The 27,646-nt window shown below is 32.7% G+C and overlaps 1 protein-coding gene across 1 annotated transcript; it reads right to left on the reverse strand.

Moving 5' to 3' along the window:
• Positions 1–330: 330 nt before the first annotated feature.
• Positions 331–26,412, reverse strand: LOC100880187 (uncharacterized). Its single transcript, XM_012282319.2, has 10 exons — positions 26,082–26,412; positions 6,541–6,975; positions 3,712–4,642; positions 2,557–3,195; positions 1,999–2,314; positions 1,756–1,826; positions 1,480–1,673; positions 882–1,009; positions 628–804; positions 331–544 (listed from the first exon to the last, which is right to left on the reverse strand). Exons 1-10 carry the CDS (start codon positions 26,173–26,175, stop codon positions 368–370), a joined length of 3,162 nt encoding a protein of 1,053 aa, XP_012137709.2. The 5' UTR covers positions 26,176–26,412; the 3' UTR covers positions 331–367.
• Between the last annotated feature and the right edge of the window lie 1,234 nt (positions 26,413–27,646).

The following is a 27,646-nucleotide window of genomic DNA, read 5'->3' on the forward strand; positions in this document are numbered from 1 at the left end:
AAAATATTAAATATTTTCAAGTACTCATTTTACGCCACCGATTTATTTCTTTGACTAGAATTAGAATAGAATAGAATTTCATAATAAAAACTACTGAAGTTATTTTATAACAATTTTTCGGAAACAAACCATAAGATACTGTTTGCTCAAAATAAGGTAACGACAATATATTAAAGCGTAATAATCCTAGATACACGAGTATAATAATTGCACAATTATTTTATAATGTTATAGTTTCTGTGATTCGAATAAAATATACATGTCAATGTGGAAGAATTATGTTGTGAAAGAATTATATTTGCTTAGGGCTCTGAATAAATTAAATAAAAGTAGAGCTGATAAAAATTTTATTTTATTATCGCCGAATTCAGAAATTTGTGTCATAATCAGGATGATGACGACTCGATAAATTCGTCGTGCTATCATAACCGCCATATTTACTGCTGGTGTGAGATCCGTTACAATAATATCCGTTCCATTCCGATCGCCAGCTGTCGTACATATTGTATTTTTTGTTGTCTTGAAATGATTTTTCAACGAGTACCTTAAGAATTAAACAAAATATTTGCAAATTTATTCACTATGTAATATATTTAACTATGTAAAATATTTTTTGAAAGATATTACCTTGTTGGAAGTTGATTCGAAAGATTTGTCGTTCCATGAAACGTCTGGATCTGTCCAAATTGTATGCACTGGTTTCGAATAATCGCTAGACCTAGATGTTATATTTTTCGCTACTTCCTCCTCGTAAATGGTGGATATAGATGGTTTTAATTTTGAAGCATTGTGACGATTGATTAACTAAAAATTAAATGAATCATAAGATGGCTAAGTTATTTATACGATATTGGTATTACTCTTTTTCTTCTTGCACTTACAACAGAAACGCCAAATATAGTAATAAAGAGCAATCCACCAACTCCAATAACGATTACAGCAATTGTCCATTGCGGAATTAATTTGTCATCTTTTTCGGCGAATTGAGGAGTAGATGCTTTAGGTATTACTGTAAAGATATCCACTTGATATTAACTTAATTTTTTAATAAATGTGTGCTATCAAAACCACAATTAAAGAGAAAGGAAAAAATGTCCTATGTGTAAAAACTTAAGAAAGATTATGTATTTAATTACATTACTGTCATGTATGTTTTGTTCCTAATAGAATAACTGTATAAAAGGAGATAACTGAACACAAATGATTAAAAGACAAAATGATTTAATTTAATGTGATATGTGTGTTTGTCTAACAAGAAACAGTTTATATAGTTCTAATTAATTCTACATTTGTAAATTTAATTCCAATTCATTGTTTTGTGTTTGTTGTTTGAGATAGGAAAATATTAAGTAATAAAAATGTACTATAAGTAATAAAATTATTGTACTATTCCAAAAGGTATTTATGCTACCCAACTGTCTTTCATGTACCAGTAGAAAATCTTTGTTCTACACTGTATCTATTAACAAAGTTACTCACCTACAAAATCTGTATATTTTGGATCAATGGAAAATGACCCAAGTTTTATCGAACCCTTTGTTTTGGTCTCATTCCATCTATTTGTATTGTACGTACGCAAAGAGTCATGGAAAATAACTTTCAACTCCTGAGTATTAACCTTCTGTTCCAAATCTGATAATTCAATAAAGTAATCCACTAAAATACTACCCTCGCTGGAATCCAAAAGTTTATCAATTTTACAATATTGATCACATTTCAGTTATTTACTAGTTAACTTACTAGTTTAATTATTACCTGAACGAATCAATTCTTATTTTCTTGTACCATTTTGCCAGGACAGCAGACTTTGAGAATATGAAATTCATCTATGTAAAAGCAAAAATATTGTGTTTAAATATAAAATTTTCATCTGGGTCAAATTTTAAAATATTTGAAATGCTTCAATAATATTTAATTTTGCTTAATAAAATTTTGTTGTGTTCTCTATCGTTTTAGATATATAGTTTAATTCAATAACGTTATGCGAACTCTATTTACCTCTTTCTCAATTTCATTAGCAAGATTTTGCCATTCGTGAGTATTTCGATCGAGCAACTCTGGCACCCAGGTTGCATTGCCGATGATCTTTATAGTTCCAGCAACTTCGCATTCCTCTTCGCAAACTCCTGGAGTCGTTGGTCTAGGTGTTGTAGTTGTTGTCGACGTCGTAGAGGTGCTCGATGTCGCCTCCGTTGTTGGAATAATCGATGCATTCACGGACGATATCGTTGCAGTTCTTGCAGCTTCCAGCAATTTTTCTATAGAAATTGGCGTTGTTGATGGAGTTGGCCATCCTGTAAATTCAGTGGTCGCTCTGCAATCAAAATTCAACTCAACATTAAATTTTCAATTTCACAATTTAAATTCTCTAGTTTATTAATTTACATTCATTCTCAAATTTTAGTAGATAAACTGTTTGTTTAAAAAATGTGAAAATGTTGAAATTAGAAATGTATCTAATATTATTTTATTTTGTTTTTCTCTTTAGAAATATAAGAGAATAATTTCTTAACAGTTTTTTCAATTTTTTGTAAATAAGAAAATTGAAAGATTAACCTGGTGGGCCAGCCCTTCTGAATTTTCGGCGTAACAGCACCAGGAGCGTCAGCTCTCGGACTTTGTGGAGTAGTAATTTTGTATATAGGTTTTCGTCCTCCTGGTCTGCTCGGAAACACGATCTTCAAACCACCAGGTTTCTGCGTCGTGGATAAAACGGATTCTTCGGTCGCAACTGAAACATTAGATTCAGTAGAACTCTCTTTGTGTATTTCAACGTCTTTCGTTCCTGAAGACACATTTTTCTTCTTCTGATCGTAATCACGCGGCAGCAGAGAAGAAATATCAAAGGTGGACTTGGAGAACAGATCTTGAATACTTTTCACAGGTGAAGATTTTTCTGAGGGAACGCTCTTCGGTGTCGTGGTTGTAGTCGATTCGTTCTTTCCTTCGTTACTTTTCTTGTTGTAGTCCGGTGGCAATAACGACGAAATATCGACCTTGGATTTTGAAAGAATATCGCGTAACAATGTGTTCTCAGTCGTCACGTCCTCTTTCTTCAATTTGTAGCCCGGTGGTAAGAAAGCACTGATGTCTTGAACGACTACGTTGGTTTTGGGTTTTCTCGTGGTAGAGACAGAGGTAGAGGTGACTTGGGTTGTTGTTGCTTCTGTTGAAGTTGTGCTCTTCGTCGGCCATCTGAAAGGAATTGATCTGTTTATAGCTACTGTTTCTATTATCTGTTATTATCTACTGTTAAAGGTTGATATTTGTACGTTGATGTTTGTACAATGTGATTCAATTTGACATGAGATTTGACACAATTTGTTAATTTGACACAGTTCAGCGAGATTGAATTTGACACGATTAATACTGTACACAGTATGTCGAAAGAATAACGGAACTTTTTAAATAGAAAGAAAGGAATTATTTTGCCAAAATTAATTTTGTTATTTAAAATACATCCGCATCACCGCTAGGCTCACACAACGTTAATACTATAGATTTTTTTATGTCGTTTTGCGGAATCGCTTCAAACACCCTTGTCACAACTGCTTGGACTGAACTCCAAAATTCCCAAACATCAACCATCCCATTTAACAAAAATCATATTCTTCTATCAGAGATAACAGTTCAAATACAGCTAATACCCACGCAAATAACTCTTAAATTACATCTCACAGCCATCACAGTCATCAACCACCCAAATCTCACCTGAAACCAGTCTTGGACGGCGTAGAAGTGGATCCACCCCTCACAAGATAATCCCTCGGCAGCAGTCCCTCCAAACTGTCCAACGTCGTCTCGATCCTCGGTTTTGGTGTCGCACTTCCATGATCAGTCCTCTTGTCATTGTACCTCCTCGGTACAAACTTGCTAATAACCGGTGTCTTCGCAGTAGTAGTGTACCTCCTTCGAGTACCCCGATCCCTGTCGCTCAGAACGTCCAACTGAAGAGAATTGCCAGCCGTTCTGAATCCTCCAGCCAAGATTCCGCTGCTCAACTCGGACTGCACCCTGTCCAGCTTGTCAATAATGCTCTCCGTAGATTCCGGAGCTGGCGAGGTTTTCTTCTCCCCGATCGGTTCGATGCGATCGATCACCGGAAACGGTAAAAACCTTGCACCCGATATGCTACGACTCGTCTGGACGGAAGCCAGGATTTTCGAGGTGTCCTCCGTTGTCACGGTTGTCAACGGCTGTTCCGTTGTTCCGAAAGTGGAGGACGGCGGTGCGGCGACTTGTTCGGTCGTGGTCGGCGCGGAGGTCGTCGGAATTGATATGGTGCCGTTTACAACGCTCTTCGTCGTTACTACGGATACCACAGCCTCTCCGATCAAGATGGAACTGTCAGATAATGAAGAGTTCGGTCTCGTGTTTGGAGATCCAACGAAAGTGAAGGTTTTGTCGCTGCCCTCCATCGATGAACCTTCTTCGGCGTTCGTTGACGAGATCGGAGTATCCAGGTCCGTGTCTTCGAGGAGATCCGAGGTATCGTTTGCGGGGGGTTTGTGAAGGGTGTCTGGGCTTTGCTTGGGCTGGGAGTTTTCGTGGGCTTCTGGGGAGATAGGGGCGGGTTGGTTGTTGGGGGATTTTTCTTTCTCTTCTTCGTCGCCGTCGGGGTAGTCCAGCGTGTCGGCGTGCACTGTGAAATGTGGAGGGTGATTAGGGGTTGTAATGTCTATGGGGTAATGGGTTATAGTCTATGGGGTAATCGGCTATAGTGTTTATGGAGTAATGGGTTATAGTGTTTGTGAGGTAAGTACATGGGTGGGCTTATGGCGAATACGTGCAGAGAAGTTCTGGAACTTCGAGATTTTCAAATTGTTGAATTTGTAAATTTTTAAGTTGAGAAATTAAATCTGTAAATTCTCAAATTTCTAAATTTTCTAAATATCTCAATTTTCTCACATTTCTCAAATTCCTTAAATTTCTTAGATTTCTTAGATTTCTTAAATTTCTTAAATTTCTCAAATTTCTCAAGTTTCTTAAATTTCTCAAATTTCTCAAATTTCTTAAATCTCTCAAATTTCTCAAATTTCTGAAATCTCTCAAATCTCTCAAATTTCTAAATTTTCTAAATATCTCAATTTTCTCACATTTCTCAAATTCCTTAAATTTCTTAGATTTCTTAGATTTCTTAAATTTCTCAAATTTCTCAAGTTTCTTAAATTTCTCAAATTTCTCAAATTTCTCAAATTTCTCAAATCTCTCAAATTTCTCAAATTTCTGAAATCTCTCAAATCTCTCAAATTTCTAAATTTTCTAAATATCTCAATTTTCTCAAATTTCTCAAGTTCCTCAAATTCCTTAAATTTCTAAAATTTCTTAAATTTCTTAAATTTTTTAGATTTCTTAAATTTCCTAAATATCTCAAATCTCTCAAATTATGCAAATTATCTAAATTACCCAAATTACCCAAATTACCCAAATTACCCAAATTACCCAAATTACCCAAAATTTCTAATCTTGCCTCCTCTTCTCAAATCCGTAATATTAAAAATAATAAATCTGTCAACCTCATCGACACCTCATCTCGTACAACGCACATAAATGCCCACTACCCTAGCGACCAGCTCATCACTGATCTTGAGAATAATGATTGTTTTAATGATGAAAAGGCGGAAGAAGCTTTGTAATAATGTTCGTCGCGTTTCTTTCTTTACGCACGAGACTTTCCACGACACGGGTGACGAAACGAACTTACATAACGCAAAACACGTTTACAAAGATCATAATTATTTGATATTGTACTGTTACATCACGAGAAAAAAAGCGGGTTAAATGTCGTTCGTGTTGGTGATTCTACGCTATCGTTTGTTATAATTCGTTTCAATGGTACTTTATGCTCTATCTGTGACTTTGATCGCTAATTTCTGTGGACACTTCTATAATACAGAAAGTATGAAATATACTTTCGGTTGGTTTTTTGAACGGAGAGGAGCGATTATATTTTGTTGAAAGAATAATACTTTACTCAAGAATGAGTGAAAGTTTGAATCTATGTAAAGATTCCATTCTTAAAATTGTTCATTTTTGATTGTTCATTGTTTAAAAATATTTAAACAGATTCAAATACTAATTTAAATTATTTAAAGGAGAAATGATTTTAAAAATCATCTTAAATTAAAATCTTGGTACTGTAATGAAACTATTCAATGAAGTCTAAAGTAAGAACTGCTCAAAAGATTTAAATAATAAACTAAAGTCAAAGAATAGTTTAACCCTTAAATGCATGATTTTCTAATTTTACCAAAAGTTATCAACTAACAAAATACCTTGAAAGCGGTTGATTCAAATTAAAACGAACAGTTGACGCTATTGTGTATTTGATTGGTACGTGGCATATCTGCAACACTACTCATTAAAGGTTTCCTACATTTTGTATATAATTTACAAGATTAAAACTGGTATGTTGCATTTATACAACTATATGCATTTAAGGGTTAAAGAATGAAAGAATTGAAGTTTAAAGAATAAACCATGAGATAGTGAAAAGAAGCAGTAGTAAAACAACATCTTTATTAAAATTGTTTATCTTACCTACAGCCTCAGATCGAGAGTGATTATTGCCTTCGTAGTCGTCGTAGTAATAATACGCGTCGTATTGACTCGTCGACGGATCTTCGACGTAATCTTCGTCTCTGGACCCTTCCTCCATTTTGATACTCGAAGATGACGATATGTCGCTCCTCTCTGCGTCGTCGCTGAGTTTAGAGAGCTTCGAGTTCTCCGAGTGCTCCACTTTAGCACTTTCTTCGACTTCGTACTCGTCTTCGTAAACCTCATCTGTTTCCTGTTCGTGTTCGTCATTTTTCGAACTCGTTTTCCATGTACCCATCACGTTATTTTCATCCAGAGAACGCGATAATGTCTCTGCTGGATTGCTGGCCACGGGGGAACCATTTTGATCCTGCTGCTCGTACACGGAATTCGTTGGGATCAGACGGGAGAATTTGTCCCAGGACTCGGCTGTTTCTTTAAGGAAGAAGATAAATAGTTTGGTAAAACAGTTGGTAAAATATTTTGGAAATAATATTATACGTTTGACGATAATGTGAAATATTTTGTGAAGAGAATTATGAATCGAAAAACATTTTCATAGATATTTAGATACGATGTATTTTATTTTAATATAGTGTTGCTATCTTCTAAGTAATTTGATATTTCATGCAAAATAGTTTTAATACCTTTGTTTGTAAAATATCTAACTTGATTTAACTTATAAAATTGTAAAATTAATATAGATAATATAAACATCATTTGGAACTAATGTGAGTTAGTAAAAAATTATTCAAAGAGTCTTATAACAAATTTGAAATTATTAACAGAGTCGAAAATTTAGATTTATCTATAGAGTTAGCGTCTTAAAAAAAATTGCAAACTACTCACAGAGTTTTATACCAGTATTCGTTTTGGTTGATTATCTCAATAAAATGAATTCAAATTAAAAAATTATTCTGTACACATTTAAAACGAAATACAAAAACTATCTTCAGTGAATTGCTGAGCAAACGAGTATAAATAGTTTGCTATTTTTTTAATCAAACAGAGTTCCATCGACATCCTCTCTATTTCTGCCGACATTCTGACGGAATGTTTTTTTATAATTTCTCTTTCATTAATGGCATGTTAATGTATGTCAAACAGATATAAAATATACAGGCGGTGGTCGTGATTTGCAAGAAGGAAAAGCAAAATTCCGTCGGCACTGACCATAACGGAACGTGTTTCTAACACTTAAACAGTTTGAATGCTACAGGTGATTGCAGAAATACGTTCGAAACGTATTAAACACCGCGATTGCACCACTTTCTTGTATTTGCAATTATTTACTATTCTGTCAATTATTATGGGACACTTATGTTTCTTATAATTAAAAACAAGACTTCATTAATAACGAAAGAAAATTAAAGAAAATTGATAACTAAGTAATTTGTATGTAAATAAAGAATGAGAGGTAAATTGACAAGTAAAAAAAAAATAAAAAAGACAAGAAGTAGAGAAGAAAATAAGAAAGATATAAGTATATACAGAGTGTTACACCTTACGAAAAAAAGTTTAGAACAATATTTGCAGGGTATGAAGTGCACAATAGATATTAGGAAAGCAAATTTTGAAAACAGTTTGTTCTCTCGGCAAAGTCAAGGTCACCTTGGGTTTTTTAAATAGGAACATACATTTTTTTATTCATAGCTTTAGAGGACATCGAGACGAATTCAAAACACATGTTACATGATATTTTTATTAACATATTACTCGATTTACAGAAGTGGAAATGTGAAGTAAAAGACCGGAATATTACGCGATGGAAGGCGGCATACATTTTGAACATGTAATTAAATAAAGTGTATTTTTCTTACATTCTAGTCGTGCGTTTACATTCAGTAATCTCTTCGGAATCAAATAATGGTTACACTACCAAAGTCAAAAGCTAAGTACTTCACATTTCCTCTTCTGTAAATCGAGTAATATGTTAATAAAAATATCATGTAACATGTGTTTTGAATTCGTCTCGATGTCCTCTAAAGCTCTTCATAAAACAATGTATGTTCCTATTTAAAAAACTCAAGTATCCTTGACTTTGCCGAGAGAACAAACAGTTTTCAAAATTTGCTTTACTAATATCTATTATGCACTTCATGCCCTGCAAATATTGTTCCAAACTTTCTTTCGTAAGGTGCAAGTGGGACAAAAATCGCAGCGTTACAGGTAACACCCTGTATATACGAAAGTATTGACTCCAGAGAAAAAAGTATTAAATAAAAAATATAGCTTATAAAAAGCTCTGTAAAAAAGGTCCTATACATTTTTGACGTAAACCTTTTATTTTGGTTGTGATCCAATGATACAGAATAAAACTAGTCACAAAATGGCTACATTAGATTACAAAATGAAGTGTACATTAAAAATGAAATATACAGAAACTAATTTCTATGAAATAATCACAAATATCACATTGGTACTAATATTACTTTCATTATATAAATATAATACGAATGTTCAAACACTCAGATTAACAAAGTAATCAGTATGGCCGCCATAGTGCTCATTCGCAGACCGAAACTAGCTCGTTCCGTGAGAAACTGTCCCGAATCGTTTCCGAAAGAAAGCGAAGACGCTTTCCAACATTGTTTTCCTCGTGTTTTGTAATGCCGTTTCTGACAGCGAACAGTTCATTTCGTTTTCTCAGCGGCACGCTAAAAAACCTGCTATATAAACAAAGCATCGAACGCGTTCCGTTATTTCCCAGGAACTCACGCGGTTAAATAATCATTCTTTTCACGCTCGCTGATTCATTCCGGGCGAACGTTTTCTCGCAGAAAAATATAGTGCAAGTGCATCGTGATAATTGATTGCAGTAAATGGTAGGGTAACCATGACGAACGACAATTGTCGTTACCGTGTGTTACGATCGAAACGAACGAGCCCCGCTTTTCCTGGCTCTCGATTTGTAAAAAAACACGATCCGCTTTCGTATTCAAGAACGCAAAACTTTCATGCGAACGGAGATATTTGCATAGCCTTGGAACCGATCTGGGCAAACGTGATTTCAAGTACGTAACAAGAGATGCCATATGATGGTGTTAATTTTTGTACGTTTCTACTTTCGTAATGTGATCTCGTAATGCTGAGGTTTTTAGTGGAGGAGTTTGGAATTTTTGTGGGGTGGGACTTTTGAGTTTTGGGGATTTGGGGGTTTAGGATTTTGGGGATTTGGGATTTTGGGGATTTGGGGATTTAGGGATTTGGGGGTTTGGGGATTTGGGGATTTGGGAGATATGGAATTTGAGAGATTGGCAATTTGGGAGATTTGGAATTTGGGAGATTTGGAATTTGGGAGATTTGGAATTTGGGAGATTTGGAATTTGGGAGATTTGGAATTTGGGAGATTTGGAATTTGGGAGATTTGGAATTTGGGAGATTTGGAATTTGGGAGATTTGGAATTTGAGAGATTTGCAATTTGGGACATTTGGAATTTGGGAGATTTGGAATTTGAGAGATTTGCAATTTGGGAGATTTGGAATTTGGGAGATTTGGAATTTGAGAGATTTGCAATTTGGGAGATTTGGAATTTGGGAGATTTGCAATTTGGGAGATTTGGGATTTTGGGGATTTGAAAATTTAGGGAGTTGGGGAGTTGGGGATTTGGAGATTTGAGAAATTTGGGATTTGGGAAATATGGGATTTGAGAAATTTGGAATTTGTAAATTTGGAATTTGAGAAAATCAGGATCTGAAAAATATGGAACCTGGGAATTTTAAAATATAAGAAATTTGGTACTTTGAGAATTTGGGATTTGAGAAATGTAGCACTAGGGAAGTTTGAAATTTTTGAAATTTGGTACTTGAAAAGTTTGTGGTTTGGGAAGTTTAACAATTAGAAAAATCACTATACTAAATTAAAACACCGACGAGTTTTTTAGATCAAGTAGGTCCGTGTTGTATCAGCAAGTAGCTGAAGTCAAGCTCGTGTGAACGTACGTGCAGAGAGCAGTTGCGATCAAGTCGAAGGACAATATCGAAAGGAGAACGGCTGCACTCGAATCGTTATTTTACAGCTTCGTTGGTTAAGTCTGGCACGCGCGATTTCTCGCTCCTTTCGTGTGCGAACACCCGTTAGAATTCAACCAGACACTTCCTGCTGTTCCGATCGTGAAAGTAGCGAACAACTGCTGAAAATACGAACTGGTATCGACCGAATAAACGATTTCGAATTACGTCGATGGATAGGTGAAAAATTATCGGCAATATCGGAGATACAGCCGAGAATATCTAAGGAAGTGTTAGCACTCGATCGTAATAACAGCATTTGGTTCCGGTAGAGATAGCAGATTTCGTATCTAGTTAAATGTTGCATTTACGAAATAAGGGGCTTGATCAGGAAGAAACGTAACGACGTGACATTTCAGAAGGTTCCGATTTCACTGGAAACGATTTCTAATCGAGACTTTTTTAGGCGCTGTGTTAAAAATTAGGCTTTAATTAGTGAGAATGTGGTCGTTTCTGAGTGGACTAATTAGGAACTTGTTTAGAAGTTTTTAGAGTATTTTTAATTTGTATGTTTGTAGTTGATTTGTAAATTCAAGTACTTGAAATTGGAAAAATATCTTAGAATTATTGAACTTGATTTGTAATTTAAAAAATTCATAACTGTGTAACAGCTTTGTAAATTTAATAACAACATAATTTCTTAGTACCCGAATTTGAGAATTTTCATATAGCAAAATCTCTAAATTATTAAACCTGACAATTTGTAGTTTAAAAAATTCATAACTGTGTAACAGCTTTGTAAATTTAATAACTGCATAATTTCTTAGTACCTGAATTTGAGAATTTTCATATAGCAAAATCTCTAAATTATTAAACCTGAAAATTTGTAATTTAAAAAATGCATAACTGTGTACCAGCTTTGTAAATTAAAAAATTGCACAATCTCTGAGTACCTCAATTTGAAAATTTTTATAAAGAAAAATCTCTAAACTACTAAACCTGAAAATTTCTGAGTACCTAAAATTGAAAATACGTGTATTTAAAAATCCCTAAGTTATTTTCCGAAATTTAATAGCCAGTATACTGCGTTCAGGTACTAAACCTCGGTTACAACATTATATATGAGATATCAAATTTACGGCGTATTCGCAGCTGTAATCTTTGTTAACGATAGGTTTATCGAACGTAAAGGGATATTTTCTGCGGAACAGCAAGGAGACCCTTTAAATAGCAACAGTTGGAGATACTGTATACTTGAAGAGGGTTATATCAGTGGATGTTGTAACTGGAATAGTTCCGTGGGTGTGTCCGGCGATGAAATCGACGAGGGATTCGAAATTCGAACGCGAATATAAATTAAGGTGGGGTTACACTGTTCGAATGCGTTAATCGCACGGCTTTCCTTACAATCTAGCTTCTTGATATAATCGGGTATATGAAAGTGTTTGAGCTACAGTTTGCTCACCAAAATACCTTTGCTTCAAGATTACTAATTTATACATATTTTTGTGCGGAAATTATTAAATTTATAAATGAGGTTATGAAGTTACAGATAATCGAGTTTAATCATTCAGAAAATTTTAAATATATGTATTCTTAATTTTAGGTACTCAATTATGCAATTGCTAAATTTTTATGCTTGTGAAGCATAATTATAATTATAATTATGTTGATGAAGTTATGAATTTTTAAAATGACAAATTGTCAAGTTTAATAATTCAGGAGTTTTTAAATATATGTATTCTTAATTTTAGGTACTTAATTATGCAATTGTTAAATTTCTAAACTTGAGATGAAGTTATGAATTTTTAAAAAGAAAAATCATAAGTTTGACAATCTAGGAATTTTTAAATATACACATTCTTAATTTTGGGTGCTTAGAAATTATGCAATTGTTAAATTTATAAGCTTGAGATGAAGTTATGAATTTTTAAAATGACAAATCGTCAAGTTTGACAATTTAGGAATTTTTAAAATGACAAATCGTCAAGTTTGACAATTTAGGAATTTTTAAATATACACATTCTTAATTTTGGGTACTTAGAAATTATGCAATTGTTAAATTTATAAGCTTGAGATGAAGTTATGAATTTTTAAAATGACAAATCATTGAGTTTAATAATTTAGGAATTTTTAAATATAGATATTCTTAATTTTAGGTACTTAGAAATTATGCAATTGTTAAATTTTTATGCTTTGATGAAGTTATGAATTTTTAAAATGACAAATTGTCAAGTTTGACAATTCAGAAAATTTTAAATATATGTATTCTTAACTTTGGGTGCTTAGAAATTATGCAATTGTTAAATTTATAAGCTTGTGATGAAGTTATGAATTTTTAAAATGACAAATCGTTAAGTTTAATAATTTAGGAATTTTTAAATATAAATATTCTTAACTTTGAGTGCTTAGAAATTATGCAATTGTTAAATTTATAAGCTTGAGATGAAGTTATGAATTTTTAAAATGACAAATCATTGAGTTTAATAATTTAGGAATTTTTAAATATAGATATTCTTAATTTTAGGTACTTAGAAATTATGCAATTGTTAAATTTCTAAGCTTGAGATGAAGTTATGAATTTTTAAAATGACAAATCGTCAAGTTTGACAATTTAGGAATTTTTAAATATACACATTCTTAATTTTGGGTACTTAGAAATTATGCAATTGTTAAATTTCTAAGCTTGAGATGAAGTTATGAATTTTTAAAATGACAAATCGTCAAGTTTGACAATTTAGGAATTTTTAAATATACACATTCTTAATTTTGGGTACTTAGAAATTATGCAATTGTTAAATTTATAAGCTTGAGATGAAGTTATGAATTTTTAAAATTAAAAATTGTGAAGTTTAATAATTTAGAAACTTTTAAATATACTTTTGAATGTTAGGTACTCAGAAATTATACAATTGTTAAATTTATATGTTTGTGATGATCGTGAATTTATAAAATGAAAAAAGTGTCAAGTTTAATAATTAGGAATTGTTAAATATACTTTTGAATGTTAGGTACCCAGAAATTATACAATTATTAAATTTATATGTTTGTGATGATCGTGAATTTTCAAAATTAAAAATTGTCAAATGGAATAGTTTAAAAGATTTTAAATTATCAACCGAAAAATTGTTAAATTAATAAATTCACAAACTTTCATTTCACAAAAATCCATAAATTCAACGCGTTTAATTAAAAATTAATTATAGACAAGTCTTCTGAATTTCACGATCAGAAAATTCAGTACTTCCTTCGATTTGCTTTTATATAAGTGAACGTATCACCGATCAAGAGACTGATACGATATACATAGTTCACTGATCGCATTCTACGTCTCGTATAATATATTATTACGCTATTATAACTGTAACGTGTGAATACTTGCGGTAAGTACCACGTAATTAGTTGCCGACGGAAATGCGCGATATTTTATATTATGTATTCTATTTTATTACTATAATTTTGTCTCTATTTCTTCGCCGTAAACTACCGTGAACACTTTTTATTAATAAATCTCTCAACAAATCAAATATAATAATCAATTTATATTCAGGATACAAGTTGTTTTGAGAGCACAGGATATTGCAAGATATTTTACACTATTTTTTATCGTTCGATGCATTTTACATTAATTTTAACGGTCCTGTGCTTATATTTTTGAGTTGGAAATTTTAGAACTTTTTAGTGATCAAATTTTCTAACTTTGAAATTTTTTAATTTTTAAGGTAGTAAATTTTGAAGTTTGGAAATTTGTAAATTCTCACATGTTCTTATAAATATTAAAGATTTCAAGTTTTCAAATTTCCAAATACCAAACTTTAAAATTTTCAAATTTTCATATTTCTAACTTTACAAGATTCAAAATTCTCTAATTTCCGATTACCAAGCTTTCAAATTTTCAAATTTCCATATTTCTAACTTTTCAAGATTCCAAATTCTCGAATTTCCGATTACCAAGCTTTCAAATTTTCAAATTTCCATATTTCTAACTTTTCAAGATTCAAAATTCTCTAATTTCCGATTACCAAGTTTTCAAATTTTCAAATTTTCATATTTCTAAATTTTCCCATTTTTAAATTTTCAAGATTTCAAGTTTTCAAATTTCCAAATACCAAACTTCCAAATTTTTAAATTTTCATGCTTCTAAATTGTCAAGATTCCAAGTTTTCAAATTTCCAATTACCAAACTTCCTAATTTTCAAATTTTCAAATTTCCATATTTCTAAATTTTCAAGTTTCTAATTATCAAAGTTCCAAATTTAGAAATACCCATTACCAAACTCCTACATTTACAAATTTACAAATTTACAAATTTACAAATTTCCATGTTTCTAAATTTTCACGTTTCTATACTTTCAAAATTCCAAATTCTCAAATTTCCGATTACCAAGCTTCCAAGTTTCCAAATCTTCAAGTTCTATATTTTCAAGTAACCAAATTCTGCCATATTCAAATTTTCCGAATTCCCAAATTTCCAAAACCTAAAGTTCCCACAATTTTAAATTCTAAGTTTCTAATTTTAAAAAATTTTGATTTATCAAATTTCCAACCTTCCATAATGTCCAATTCGTAATTTAAATTTAAATTTCTATATTTTCCGAATGTCTGTGTTTGTAAATCCCCAAAATAGTACTGACGCCATCAAAACAGTACCTGTAGTAAAAATTGTATAAACTGTACACGCATTTTGAAACTTCATTCTAGAGAAAGTTAGAGTAACAGCATGAATGATCGAATACCAATAAAGGAAAACTATTCGTGCCAATTCACGAGTGTGGAATTAATTAAACATTAGGGAGTCGCTACTTGCTATCGAATTCTATGTTTTTTTCATTAGGAGTTGTTTTTCCTTTTAACATATTCACATTTGTAATATACATACACATGACATGATACAATAATTAAATAGAATATGTTTATAAAATATAATGGTACCTAAATTTTATCATGTTAAATTTTAATACTAAATCTATTATTTTATAATACACATTTGAAGTTGAAAATAAAAAGAAAAAATGTATAAACAAATCATTCATAGATTTTGAGAAAAAAAACGAAGGCATATGTTGTAATTTAGAAATACTTCTTATCAAGTTTTGTAATTTACAAAATTTAAAAATACCTCTTGACAAATTTTATATATTAAAAATACTTCTTAACGAGTTTTGTAATTTACAAAATTTAGAAATATCTCTTAGCAAATTTTATATATTAAAAATACTTCTTAACGAGTTTTGTAATTTACAAAATTTAGAAATATCTCTTAGCAAATTTTATATATTAAAAATACTTCTTAACGAGTTTTGTAATTTACAAAATTTAGAAATATCTCTTAGCAAATTTTATATATTAAAAATACTTCTTAACGAGTTTTGTAATTTACAAAATTTTGAAATATCTCTTAACAAATTTTATATATTAAAAATACTTCTTATCAAGTTTTGTAACTTACAAAATTTAAAAATATCTCTTAACAAATTTTATATATTAAAAATACTTCTTATCAAGTTTTGTAACTTACAAAATTTAAAAATATCTCTTAGCAAATTTTATATATTAAAAATACTTCTTAATAAGTTTTGTAATTTACAAAATTTAAAAATATCTCTTAGCAAATTTTATAGATTAAAAATACCTCCTAATAGATTTTGTAATTTAAAAGGCACCTCTCCACAAATTCTACAATTTACAAATCGCAACAAATATATATTGCAAAAATCCCTCTTCCAAACTTTAAAATAATTATAAAATAACGAGTTACTTTTAGTTCCAAAATTGTAGTGTTAAACTCCACCATAAAACTCTCTTTACAACCTCTCCCAATTACAAATTTACGAGGGTATAATAACAGCGCGTTTAACACTGTAATGGCCGCCCACACATCAAAATGTCGCCAGGAGTTGGCAATATTTTTGAAGAATTAATTTAAGAAATCCTTATGTAAATTCACGAAATAATTCAACATATGCGAACGTACATAAAACGAATGAAAACACCAACAATTACGAGAAATTTAATATTTTCCTTCGTGTGATAATTGTTAAAGCAACCACCTACGTTTATCAATCGTCACATATTGCCAGGGTTGACAATATATTTGAAGAATTAATTTAAAAAATCTTTATGTAAATTCACGAAATAATTCAACATATGCGAACGTACATAAAACGAATGAAAACACCAACAATTACGAGAAATTTGATATTTTCTTTCGTGTGATTATTAAAGCAACCACCTACGTTCATCAATCGTCACATATTGCCATTGTCGACAATATTTCTGAAAAATTAATTAAAAGAATCTTTATGTAAATTCACGAAATAATTCACCATATTACATACATAGAACGAACGAAAACAATTAGGAGAATTTTATTATTTTCCTTCATGTGATTATTAAAGCAACCACCTACGTCATAAAATTGTGTGAGCGGCCATTAATAACGGAACATGCGTATTGTGAGCATCGACTGCGTTTCTTTAGGCTTCGTTTTCACTAGGATTGTAGGCCAGAAAATGGCACGGTCGTGCTGTCTCGTTGCGTGCTAACGCAAATCTTTCACCTTTACATTCGCGTCGGATAAGGTAAGTCACGGTATAATTAGCACGGAACGTGTTATTTCAAAATATCGTCGTAGCGCACAGACGGAGGGGTTCAGTACCCGGTGTGTGTGGGTGTACGCGCATATTCATGAAACAAGAAAGGGCGCGAGCGGTTTTAATCGATCTGAAATCGTGCGAGGTCACACCATTCGATTCGATGTACATATATGTTTATGTATGTATGGTTTTATCCGAGAGACGAAAGGATAAAGGCTCGGTAAATGCGCCGGAGGTTTGCATTTATAGCAGCCACGATGAAAGGAACAGAAACGATTACTTATCTTATTCTTGAGAGTGTACGTTCTTGAATGCATTCATCATGTGTACATATGCGGTCGTATACTTCTTTGATTAGGGACAAAATAATGTATGCAAATTTATGCAATATTTTATTTTTAGGGTACTCGAGCTTAATTTCCAAATTTCTATATCTTCACATTTTTGCAAAATAATGTATGCAAATTTATGCAATTTTTTATTTTTAGGGTACTCAAGCTTAATTTTCAAATTTCTATATCTTCACATTTGTGTATAATTTGAAAGATTGCACATTTTTAATTTTTATCCTATAAAATTCTCTTGATTGACCTTGCGTCTCTCTAACAATATAATAAAGTAGCAAGTATCTCTAACAATATAATAAAGTACCAAATCTTTCTAATAAGATAATAAAGTACCAAATCGTTCTAAGAATACAATAAAGTACCAAGTCTCTCTAACAATATATCATTCAATATAGCAAAATACGACGAGATTCAAACAAACGCAATGGCAAATAGAACAAGGCGAAAGACCTACGCAATACGCAATCGGCTCTGAATGCTGACACAAACTTTCTTTCAAGAAGTTTCTTTTTCAAGGTTAATGATTCACTTCGAAAAGAAGCTACATCATTCCTCCTACTAATCTAACACTATTTATAGCGTTCATAGAAGCTGCGTTTCGTTACCCCGTGTATGAAAGAGTGGTTGCGATATTACAGTAGACCCTTTCATTGTGGAAGTCTTAATCTTCACGGAAACTGAGATTTTGTTGGTCTTCCCCAGGATGATTAAGCTCGCGAAGAATCCCACAAAAAATCTCGTCATCTATTACAAGATTCATGAAACGTATGTTACTTAATGTGGAAGACACGGTGGTTGGTCGAAATTGTGTCATGTTTCACGGAACTTACGCGAGAATTATTTATTCTCATACGCCTACGAATGACGACATGGTGGAATTTACATTTACTGTTATACACTTGTAGATTGATCGGTATTTTTAAAATAGTGTATGAATAACGGGTTAGAAACTACAACCGTTAAGATGGTATTTTGAAGAAGTGTTAGATAAGTAAATTGTGTTAGATGTGTATTTACTGTAGGGCTGCAATACTGTATTTATTATAGGGCTGCTCCAAGTGTACCTCTCAAGTACCCTCGACTATTTAATAATAATAAAATAATGGGTAAACATTCATATTTAAATATTTTAAAAGGAAATTTACAAAATAGTGCAGATGAATTAGATGAATTTTATTTTCAGCAAGACTGTGACGCGAAACATACAGCCTATATGTATAGTGCGTCAGTGGTTAATACCAATACTCCCCACAGGTTAGCAACTCCTCCACAATTGCTCGACTTAAATCCTATCGAACATGTATGGAAACTAGAAAAAAATGTGCGAAATGATATAACGTCGAAAGAACACTTGAAAGAAATATTAAAAAGAGAATGGTGTAATATAGAACCTGACTTCGTTAAAAGTTTGGTGTTGTCAATGCCCGATATATTACGTGAAGTGATTCGCCGGAAGGGTTATCATACAAAATGTTAATTTATAAAATTCCTGCTAAAATAATTGTAGCAATAATTAAGTGTGCGAATACTTTTGTCCCGGCGATTTCTTACGGTCTCGTGAATTTCGAGTCATTTCAAGTTACTACGTGATGTTGCCTTCGGTTTTGGGTTATTTGTTGCTGTAAGTGTAATGTTTAATATACAGCTATATATGGTTAAATATATTTAATAATTTTTAAATTTCAAATTTCAATGTTAGTTACATTATTGTTGGAAAAAAGTATGATAATATTGTAAATTATTCATTATACACGAAGTTGTGAGACTCATATTTATATTTCTTCTTGAGTCCTCTGGTCACTGTTCTCCGTGGTATGCATGCCGATTCAGCGTAAAAAGAAAAAACACGAAAAGAACAACTTGTTCCAGCCAGAACGCATTCTACAGGTGGTCCTAAACACTATTTTTGGAACAGGAGTTTGAACAACAAATTCCTGGTGGTTCCTTCACATCATTGAAGCGTTCAGAAAAAATAAAGAGTTACTACATTTATGAATTTATAAATTAGAAATTGTATAAGTTTATATTTGCTAATTTGGTATTGGAGAAAGTTAAAAATTTCGTGAATTTATACTTTTATAAATTTGTAAATTTGTAACATTTTTTAGTAAATTAGCATGTTTGAAATTTATAAATTTACAAAATTATTAAACACTCATTGTCACAATTTAGTATGTTAAATATTTATAAATTTACAAAATTTGTAACTTCTCTATGTCCCAAATTACCAAGTCCCTTCTATAAATCTATAAACGAATAAATATATCAGCACGTTACTTTCCCAGATGTGTAAATTACATATAGTGTAAACAAATAAAGTACTTTCCAAAGTGTCAATATTTTATACCATAAATTCTATCATAAATAATTCTAATTAATTAAACTTGCCTTTCTCCGAGATTAAATCTCGAATATATACTGTAAGAAATTTACCCAGGTACTCTGCCGAAAAGATTCTGTCATTAGAGAAAATGTTTACGAGTGCACCGACGAAGGAAGTGCGTGCAATTTCACTATCATTAACGTACTCAACATTGCAGATTACCTGAAGCTCTTACTTTTTTTTTACTCTGATTATTTCAGTTTCTAATTTCATCAAATATGGAGCAATGATTCAACCAGCAAAAAGAGATTTACTTAATCCGTCTGCGTATTTCTGTTTGACTATAATAGGTGCTCGCGGTTTGGAAAGACCATAATTGTTTCTATTTAAAACAAAACTTGTCAATTTATGGTTCCTAAATTTGAAAATAAAACATATCAAAATATGGTTCTCTAAAGATATTAGATTCTGTTAAAAATTCTTTAAAGCTCCACTTGGACTCGAGTGTCGAAACGCTCTAGAATCGATAGGTTGGGTATCGATGAATGTTTGCGTGGTTTCGCAATGCGCAACAACGTAAAATGCAACGGATCGTGTCAATCTTATCTATTCGTAAATTGACCAGAAAGTTTGAATGAGAGATATCCGTTTTAAGGAATCGGGATAATCATTCACCTCGGAGCCGTCATTATAGCCAACAATGGAGATCCAATTGCGTTATGGCGGTTGTACGTAACTCTCGTATGAAATTGCGGTTCTATTGTATTGCGTATTGTATCGCAATATAGCGGGTCACGAATTCAAACTATCTAGTATTGCACGACGGTCACCTATCGTTTATTCTGTTTGCAGGTTTAAGGACGGACTGCACAAGATATTGCGTTATTCTACGAATACTTGTGCATTTATGACCTTTCCAGATGCAAATTTATCCACGCTAAACGTATACTGTAGTACATATTTAACACTAGGTTTACGGGACGCATTTTTAATTTTTTTAGGAAATTTGCAAAAGCCGTTCTCATTTTTATTTTAGTTATACTGACTTTTATCGATTGAACGAGGTAAATATATATTGAAGTCTATTTTCTTCGAAAGCTTTGAAATATTGAAATTTGCTATGTAGTGTACCTATCTCTACGGATGTGCGTCAATTTTATATAAATTTACACAACTTATTAAAACACATGTTCTTTAATGGTCAGACATCTTGTAGACAAGATGTTACTAATTTTTAATATTAACCAATAATAATAATAATGAAACTACCTGTTACATTTATTAAAAGTTATGCTTTAATATTAAATGGTAATGGTAGAACAAATTCTTGCAAAACCAGAATACATATTTTAATTCACAAATTACTTTCATTCAACTTGCATTAAATACTAACAATAAGTAGATACATAGTATATAAACCTTGTTAATCAAATACAATAAATACAATAACTTCCAAGACCAATAGCAACAACTATTGAAAGGAGAGATTCAAACTTCGCGCGCAAATTATACAGGGAGTCTCACAACTAGTGCAATCTCACAACTAGTGTAGTCTCACAACTACTACTGAAAATTACAAAAACCGTTCGCATTTTTATTTTATCTTGTACTGACTTTTATCCATTGAACGAGGTAAATATATATTGAAGTCTATTTTCTTCGAAAGCTTTGAAATATTGAAATTTGCTATGTGGTGTACCTATCTCTACGGATGTGCGTCAATTTCACGCGATCGTAATGTAAATAAAATTTTTAGTAAATTAGTTTTACCCAGGCAAAAATTACGACAATAATAAATATGAATGCACCGACAATACCTTATAAACGACGGACTTCGCTAGTGCGGGGTCGCACGCGGCCGGCTCAGCCGGTATGCCGGGTTCGGACCCGGCGTCGCAGTACAAATCGCAGTTCGCAGGGTAGAGGGAAGTAAAAATATGAATGTAGAATATTGAAGTAATGTACTAAAATGTTATTGAATAATAAAAACTTTCTATAAATGTCTCATTTTTTCATTTCTTGTAGTGTTTAATTATATTGCTTTCTAAGGGGATGTTTTTCTTTAAATATATGTATTCGTTCGTGCGTCAAATTGACGCGTGTTCATAGAGGTATATAAATAAACCTAGTGTTAAATGACAATTATAATTGTAATTGTAATATCTGTAGTTGTAATAGTAATATTTGTGAATATTATAAATAAAAGTGTAAGTATATTTGAATGTAAATAATTTGAATAAGAATATAAATGAATGTAAATAGATTGAATGCAAATGACAGTGACATTTTAGAAAGGTTAATCGAACCAAAATGGAGATAATTTATACGTGCATTAGGGACATTTGTGCATAACTTTTAGAAATGTGTTAGATCTACGTTAAATGTGTACATGTAATAAATATTTAAAATGTTAATAATATAGAATATAATATATATAATATAATATGTTAATAATATAGAAATGATATTAAATGAGTGCTACATGTAATAAATATTTAGTATATACATAATGTAAATGAGTACAATACAAATCATTCTAAATACATGTATTAAACGTTCAGAATGTAAATGGATGTAAATTAATTAAATGTAAATAAGAATGTAAATTACAATGTAAATAAACTAAATGTAAACAATAATATTTGCACACTAGAGAAACTTTAAAAAAGTGAATTGTACCGCAACGGAGATAAATCTGTTACACGTATATGTATTCCTATAAAAATAGAATTTACAGGTATTTGAAGACCTAAGGATTTTTTAATCTAACAATTTAGCGATGTAATTTGGGAATCTGGAGATTTGAGGAACCAGGAATTTGCAGACGCAGGTACTTTGCGATCTAGGAATATTTGAAGCCAGAGATTGGGCGCCGTAGAAATCTAACAATCTAGAGATGTGACGATGCAAAAATTTTAATATTTAGAAATTCAGAAATTCTCACATTTAAAAATGTGGAAATTTTCATATTTAAAAATGTGAAAATTTGAAGAAATGAAGAAATTTGAAAATATGAATATTTGAGAACGAAAAGTTCACATATACGTCCTCATCTAAAGAAAGCCAAGTAGATTTTTAACTAGAGAATGTTTTAAAAAACTAAAGATTATAGACATCGGCAGGCACCGTCTACTTTCGAGTAGAGAAACCATGGATTTCACTTTGACTGCGTAGAATCTGACTTCACCATGATATTTCGAAGCTACATAAACTCAGATACACTAAAATACCTCGAGACACATAAGAAATATCGAAAAAATACATAAGCAAACTATAAAACAATAATTCTTCCCCGATAAAAATCCTCACAGACTAAAGCCTCTTAATTTCGTAATTAAGTATACTCTTAACCCTTTTATACTCTTAACAACATAAGTTATGAAAAATTGCTGCAAACAAGGATCCAGAATCGTCGTTAATAATAAAAGCCGATTACAAACACGATATTCGATTGGAATATTTCGCAGCGAAGATTTCTCGTAAATTTTCTTCGTCGAAGGAGCAACAAAGCGAACAAAGAATACGAATTAAGCCAGAAAGGCAGCGCTCAGTGAATCGTGACAGTCATACACCGACGACTTGCCGGGTTACATAAATCCCACCTACACGATCCACTGGTATTACGTTGTCAAAATCAAACGGTACCTTTCGGATATCTTGGTCGAACGAACATGAAGGCATAAACGCCGGTCCATAAATCAACCGGTGGTAACAAAGTATTCCAAGGAACCGAAAGAAGTTCCGTAGAGCAGCAAAAAAAGGTTCGAACAAGGAATCTTATGAATCCACCGTGAAATGCAATGGCGAGCATTGTAGAGTTGTTTTGGGAAAATGGAGAACGTGTACGTTCTATTGTTCGTTTATGGTGATTTGGTCATTTGTTTCATTTGGAATTTTGGGTAGTTTAGAGATTTGAAGATTTGGGGATTCGGGGTTTGAGGTAAGGAGTTTAGGAATTATGGAAGTTGGGGATTTAGGGATTTGGGGACTTGTAGGTTTGAGATATGGGGTTTAGTAAGTTAGGAATTTGGGGATTTGGAAGTTGGGAGGTTTGGAATTTGGGAGATTTGGAATTTGGGAGATTTAGGATTTGGGAGATTTGGAATTTGAGATATTTGGAAGTTGGGAGATTTGGAATTTGGGAGATTTAGAAGTTGGGAGATTTGGAATTTGAGAGATTTGCAATTTGGAAGATTTGGAATTTGAGAGATTTGGAATTTGGGAGATTTGGAATTTGAGAGATTTGGAATTTGGGAGATTTGGAATTTGGGAGATTTGGAATTTGAGAGATTTGCAATTTGGGAGATTTGGAATTTGAGAGATTTGGAATTCGAGAGATTTGGAATTTGGAAGATTTGGAATTTGAGAGATTTGGAATTTGGGAGATTTGGAATTTGAGAGATTTGGAATTTGGGAGATTTGGTATTTGGAAGATTTGGAATTTGGGAGATTTGGAATTTGGAAGATTTGGAATTTGGGAGATTTGGAATTTGAGAGATTTGGAATTTGGAAGATTTGGAATTTGGGAGATTTGCAATTTGGGAGATTTGGAATTTGGGAGATTTGGAATTTGGGAAATTTGGAATTTGGAAGATTTGGAAATTGGGAGATTTGCAATTTGGGAGATTTGGAATTTGGGAAATTTGGAATTTGGAAGATTTGGAAATTGGGAGATTTGGAATTTGAGAGATTTGCAATTTGGGAGATTTGGAATTTGAGAGATTTGGAATTTGGGAGATTTGGAATTTGAGAGATTTGCAATTTGGGAGATTTGGAATTTGAGAGATTTGCAATTTGGGAGATTTGGAATTTGAGAATTTAGAGATTTAAGAATTTGGGGACTTGGAAATTTGGAACTTTGAGAATTTAGAGATTTGGCAATTTGGAGATTTGAGAATTTGGGGATTTGAAGATTTAGAGATTTGAGAATTTGGAGATTTGGGGATTTGAAGATATGAGGTTTAGCAATTTGGAAATTTAAAAATGTGAGACGTGGAGATATGGGATTTAGAAAGTTAGAAATTTGAGGCTTCAGAAATATGAGAATTTGAGGATTCGGAGATTTGGGGATTCGAGGTTTGAGATGTGGAGTTTAGGAATTTAAGAATTTGGGGATTTAGGGGTCTAGAGATTTGGAGATTTGAGATATGGGGTTTAGGAAATGAGGAATTAGGGGATTTAGAGATTTGAGAATTTATGGATTTGAGAACCTAGTGATTTGGAGATATGAGGAGTAGAAATTTAAGAATTGTTGTGTTTTTGAGATTTGAAGATTTGAAAGTTAGAATATGAAGTTTAGGAATTTTGGAATTTAGAGATATGAGGTTTTGAAATGTAACTAGCTATGAGAGGTATAAAAACTGCAACAGTAGGAGAACTATTAATTTAAAATTTGTTAAAGAACAAATTGAAAGACTGATAATTAAACAAATTTGAAAGTTTGGAAGTGGAGAATTTCTAGATTTGAAGTTTAATGACTTCAGACAATGAAAACATAGAAAATTTGAAAACTTAAAAAATTCGAAAACGTAGAGGAACGGGAAATCCATAAATTTGAAAGAACAAAAATAAATTGAAGAAATTAGGAAATTGCAAATTTGAGATTTGAGAAACTGAGAATTTGAGATATTTACCAGGATTTGCAGACATTCTAATTTCCCAGACATTCGAAAATTTGCAGATTTACTTAATTACTTGCAGATATACAAAATTTTCAAATCTGAGTGTTACGAAATTTAGAAATTTGCCAATAGGAATATTACAAATAAAAGTTTCACAATTTAAAAGTCTAATATTTTCACAAATCAAAAAATTTGAAAATTTCAACCTTCAAAATCACAGGACTCTACTTTTCAAAATTCAAGTTTTCAAATCTAAGTATTACAAAATTTACAAATTTCAGAATTTACAAATCTGCCAACTGCAATATTACAAATAAAAAATTTCACAATCTAAACCTCTACTATTCCTACGAATCAAAAAATTGCAAATTTCAACCTTCAAAAGCACACAGTTAGAACATTCCAAAATTCCAAAATCCAAAACTCCAACCCCCACTGAAGTCAGCAAACAAACCACAGCCTAAATTTTATTACAAACAAATTTGCCAATAAATTTCATTGCCTAAAATTCCAAATGTCCACATGAAATCTAAAGAACAAAATTCCCACAGCCGTCCAAATCCTCCATTTCCCCCCTGCACAGATTTCCGTACCATGAAAGGACAGCGCGTCAAAGGCGCGCCCTGCTGGTCATATCGCGTATCACTCGCACTCGAATCGCTCTCTCGAAAATCGCGGATATTTTGAAAAAAGTGCTCTGTACCTTGTTGACAGTTCGTTTGCAAGAAGTAACCGAAGAGCAGGAACGCGATGGTCGCGTTGACATGCCAGATATCGCAGCCACCACGTCTGGACATGTTAGCACTGTCTTTCACACCGCGCACTTTATCGCAGGATTTCGAGGCAACTTGGCCGCCCGTCAGTGGAACACTGTCATCGTAACGGACGCGTTATGCCGGGGCCGGTGATTTAATTCGAGCACGACGTGGTCCGTTATCGACGGACTAAACGCATCTTCTTGGTAAAAACGAGAGACGTTCGCGAGAACGGCGCGTTTGTCACTGGCCACAGGTAGAAAGCAAAATCCCACTTTCACTTGGTGGCTGTGAGGCGGAGCTGTTGGCATGCCGAGGCCATCGAGATCTTTCCCTCTCCTTTTCTGTCCCGCCACTTCTACCGTGGCCACTGCTCGCACGTCTTTGTGACGATCAGCCGGAGAGGGACTTGTACTTAGAAAAACCGAAGGGGACGGGTTTTAGCAAAAATTTTAGAACGTCCGGGTACGACCTTTACTGCGCCTCCGCGAAGGACGACGGTGAGGATCAACGATCTCGAGCGACAATTTTAGAATAGGATGACGAACACGGGGAATTTTCGGAAATTTCGGGCTTGAGTTTGCGAATGTGGGAATTTAGCAATTTTTTAGTTGGTCATTTAGGACTTTGGGACTTTGGAAGGTTCAAGGTGGAGTTTTGGTTGTTCAGAATAGTTATATTTGGGGATTTGGGATGTTGAAAGGAAGTTGGGAATTTTGGGAAATTTTGGGCCCGAGTTTGCGAATCTGGGGATTAAGGAATTTTTTAGTTGGTCATTTAGGACTTTGGGACTTTGGAAGGTTCAAGGTGGAGTTTTGGTTGTTCAGAATAGTTATATTTGGGGATTTGGGATGTTGAAAGGAATTTAGGAATTTTGGGAAATTTTGGGCTCGAGTTTGCGAATCTGGGGATTAAGGAATTTTTTAGTTGGTCGTATAGGGCTTTGGGACTTTGGAAGGTTCAAGGTGGAGTTTTGGTTGTTCAGAATAGTTATATTTGGGGATTTGGGATGTTGAAAGGAAGTTGGGAATTGTGGGAAATTTTGGGCTCGAGTTTGCGAATCTGGGGATTAAGGAATTTTTTAGTTGGTCATTTAAGGCTTTGGGACTTTGGAAGGTTCAAGGTGGAGTTTTGGTTGTTCAGAATAGTTATATTTGGGGATTTGGGATGTTGAAAGGAATTTAGGAATTTTGGGAAATTTTGGGCTCGAGTTTGCGAATCTGGGAATTAAGGAATTTTTTAGTTGATCATTTAGGACTTTGGGACTTTGGAAGGTTCAAGGTAGAGTTTTGGTTCTGTCGAAGGGTGATATTTGGAGATTTTGGATGTTGACAGGAATTTGGGAATTGTGGGAAATTTCGAGATCGAGTTTGCGAATCTGGGAATTAAGAAATTTTTTAGGAATTCGGTCATTTAGGACTTTGGAGCTTTGCAAGGTTCAAGGTGGAGTTTTGATCCTTTCGAACGGTGATATGTAGCGATTTTGGGTGCTGGAAGGAATTTAGGTATTATG

The sequence above is a fragment of the Megachile rotundata genome, chromosome 3 (genome assembly GCF_050947335.1).
Source record: "Megachile rotundata isolate GNS110a chromosome 3, iyMegRotu1, whole genome shotgun sequence".
Lineage (NCBI taxonomy): Eukaryota > Metazoa > Arthropoda > Insecta > Hymenoptera > Megachilidae > Megachile > Megachile rotundata.

Excerpts from the sequence above, each read along its gene's own strand:
- LOC100880187 (XM_012282319.2), bottom strand. The coding sequence starts at position 26,175 with ATGTCCAGACGTGGTGGCTGCGATATCTGGCATGTCAACGCGACCATC. Across the intron at positions 1,674-1,755 it reads ATAAGAATTGATTCGTTCAG|CGAGGGTAGTATTTTAGTGG; the intron begins GTAATAATTAAA and ends TTTGGATTCCAG. Across the intron at positions 545-627 it reads TCGAATCAACTTCCAACAAG|GTACTCGTTGAAAAATCATT; the intron begins GTAATATCTTTC and ends TTAATTCTTAAG.